General features: G+C 24.1%; 1 protein-coding gene across 1 annotated transcript; it reads left to right on the forward strand.

Annotated features, from left to right (window-relative positions):
* On the forward strand, positions 1 to 2,182 carry LOC100875561 (uncharacterized). Its single transcript, XM_012282556.2, has 4 exons — positions 1 to 157; positions 289 to 1,379; positions 1,455 to 1,642; positions 1,723 to 2,182. Exons 1-4 carry the CDS (start codon positions 61 to 63, stop codon positions 1,997 to 1,999), a joined length of 1,653 nt encoding a protein of 550 aa, XP_012137946.2. The 5' UTR covers positions 1 to 60; the 3' UTR covers positions 2,000 to 2,182.
* Positions 2,183 to 2,823: the final 641 nt, after the last annotated feature.

Here is a 2,823-nt window from a genome sequence, read left to right on the forward strand (position 1 = left end):
ATAGTAATCATACTCTAACTGTTTCAACCATTTAGTGTATATACACTTAGAACTAACATAATGTTTAGTTATTTATGTTTAATTGGAATTTATATTTTATGTATCATACAGTATTGTGTGTGTGATATATGTACAATGTGTTTGTGTTCAAATACAAGTAAGTTAAATTATTTTATATTTATCAGTAACAATTTCGATTAGATCATTGATTGAATATAGTTGCGAGTTTTCAATTATGAAATTAAATGGTTTTATAATTAAATACTACATGTATTTGGTATATTTCAGGAAATGAAGAATCTATTATTGATTGTCATGGACAAAATTTTGAAGATAATAACATGTTAATTCCTGACTTACTAACATTAAATGAATATCAATCCATTGACAAACTTATTTTGTCGCAAAACAATATAATTAATGTTCCTGGATATTTACTGAAGAGATTAAAACCTATGAAAAGTCTAGATTTATCTAAAAATCTTATAGAAAATATATATTCAAGTACATATATGAATTTGAATAGTCTTGAAGATTTAAATCTCTCTAAAAATATATTAACAGTCTTTGATGATTCATTGTTAAAAGTGCTTCCTACACTATTGACATTAAATGTTAGTTACAATAATATTCACACAGTACAGAGTGTACCAGACAAATATACATCGAAAATTTTTTCTCTTGATTTTTCTCATAATAATATATACAATTTATCTAAAACGTTTTTTGAACTGGTACCAAATCTGGAATATCTAGACTTGTCATTTAATAAAATTCATTCTTTGATGGATTATGATCTAAAACATCTAAGTTCTTTGAAAGTAATCTACATAAACAATAATTTCCTTACTTTGCTGCAAATGCAAATATATCCTAAGTCTTTAGTTGAACTGCATGCCGGATATAATCAAATTACAGAAATATTTTATGAATCATCTCAACTGCAAACATTAAACATTCAGCATAACAACATTTCTAAGATTAATACAAATTTAACAAAATTAGAGAATTTAAAATATTTAAATATTGGTGCTAATATGTTATCAGATTTCCCAAATATTAAACTTGAAAATTTAAAAACTTTAGATATGTCTGATAATAAATTTATTCGTATTCCTAAAACACTGACTATTGAAAATTTTCCATTATTGGCTGAATTTAACATTAGCAAAAATCCTATTCAAAACTTAATGTTCTATTCGGATTTAAAATTAGATTCATTTATTGCAAATAATATTAGCACTTTGGAAACAATCAGCAAAGAGGCATTTGCAAAGTTGATGACATATTCATCACATTGTCTAAATCTTACTATATCTAACAATAAAATCTTATCTTTCATTCATGAAGATACTTTGGCACACTTAAATTTATGTTCTGTAAGTTTTATCTTATTTCAAATATTAACTTAAAATATTATTTGACAAAAAAATAATAAATATTTTTATTGTTAGTTGGACCTGAGCAACAATAGATTTTCCTATATATCACAGAAGTTAGTGTTGAGGAATAATACTTTTGTGATAAATGATATCAATTTACAAGGAAATCCATTTAAATGTAATTGTTCTTTACAATGGATACTAAGTTATTTAGTACCAAATCTGTACTCCAGACGAGCCGATCTTCTAGACAATCTAAGGTATTTTAACAAATAATTGAATTATTACTTCTCTAAAGTAACAGGCACAGGTATTAATCAATATCTTATACTTTTGCTAGATGTGCTTGGCCTTTGCAAATATCAAGCATGAGGATGATACATTGGTATGGATGGGAAGAAGAAATTTTTTGTAGTAATACATCACACTTTAATGAAAATATTATAATTCAAGTCCCTAAAGTAGCGAACAGTCAGACTGTCAAACTTGATTCTAGTCGTGGTTTACTAATTGTTTTAGGAATAGCTATAACTGTATTATCATGTTTAATAATAATAGGCATTATATGGGCACAAAAGTTGTCTATGAAAAAGAGGAGAGTTAATAGGAGATTTTAAAATTTATTACTTTTTATTATATAAATTCAGCTGTCCTTTATATTCATTTTAATTTAACAACATTTTTTAGTTATTAATATTTTTATATTTAATGAGACTGTTCTTTTAAAACAATTATGACATCTTTTTCGCTTTCATAATAAAAATGACCGGCGGTAAATTATTTTTTTAAAATATACTATTTTGTACGTATTTAATTGATTTTGTTTTTCAACATATATTATAAATATTATTTAAACATAAGATTAAATAAAATATTTTTAATACACAATGTAAATATAAATACATACATATGCGTATATTTATGAAGATGTTATAGTCTTTTAAAAAAAAGTTAAAATAAATATATGTACATATATATACTCTATTCTTACATTCACACACACACATACATTATCACTTCTGTAATTATATATAATACGCTTTAAAATATAAAAACAGCCCACTTTCGATGAAAATAGTTATTTCAAAACTATTTGCATATTTTTAATCTACTGACAACCTTAACAAGATACTTTAAATGGAAGGACGTAAGTATTTATTTCATTGTTCACATATTTTTTCCAAATAAATATTATGTGAAATTCGAGTGATATAGTAATTTAATGTTTTCAAGCATCATATTTTTTCAATATCGCTAAAAATATTTCGATAAAATATTGATCCCCGTTATTAATTATGAGCTAAATTATGTTTGTAATTAAATTAATGATCACAATAGAGATCGACAATATGTTCAAATATACTAAACTAAATTTTTTAATTCTAAAGATATATCAAGTTAGTAGTAGATGATTTTTAAAATATAATTATCGCTTTGGACG

Source organism: Megachile rotundata, chromosome 3 (genome assembly GCF_050947335.1).
Source record: "Megachile rotundata isolate GNS110a chromosome 3, iyMegRotu1, whole genome shotgun sequence".
NCBI classification, from domain to species: Eukaryota; Metazoa; Arthropoda; class Insecta; order Hymenoptera; family Megachilidae; genus Megachile; species Megachile rotundata.

Bases quoted from the DNA above. Each gene is read 5' to 3' on its own strand.
- LOC100875561 (XM_012282556.2), top strand. From the start codon at position 61: ATGTTTAGTTATTTATGTTTAATTGGAATTTATATTTTATGTATCATA. The intron at 158-288 runs GTAAGTTAAATT...GGTATATTTCAG, and splicing joins GTGTTTGTGTTCAAATACAA to GAAATGAAGAATCTATTATT. The intron at 1,643-1,722 runs GTATTTTAACAA...TACTTTTGCTAG, and splicing joins GATCTTCTAGACAATCTAAG to ATGTGCTTGGCCTTTGCAAA.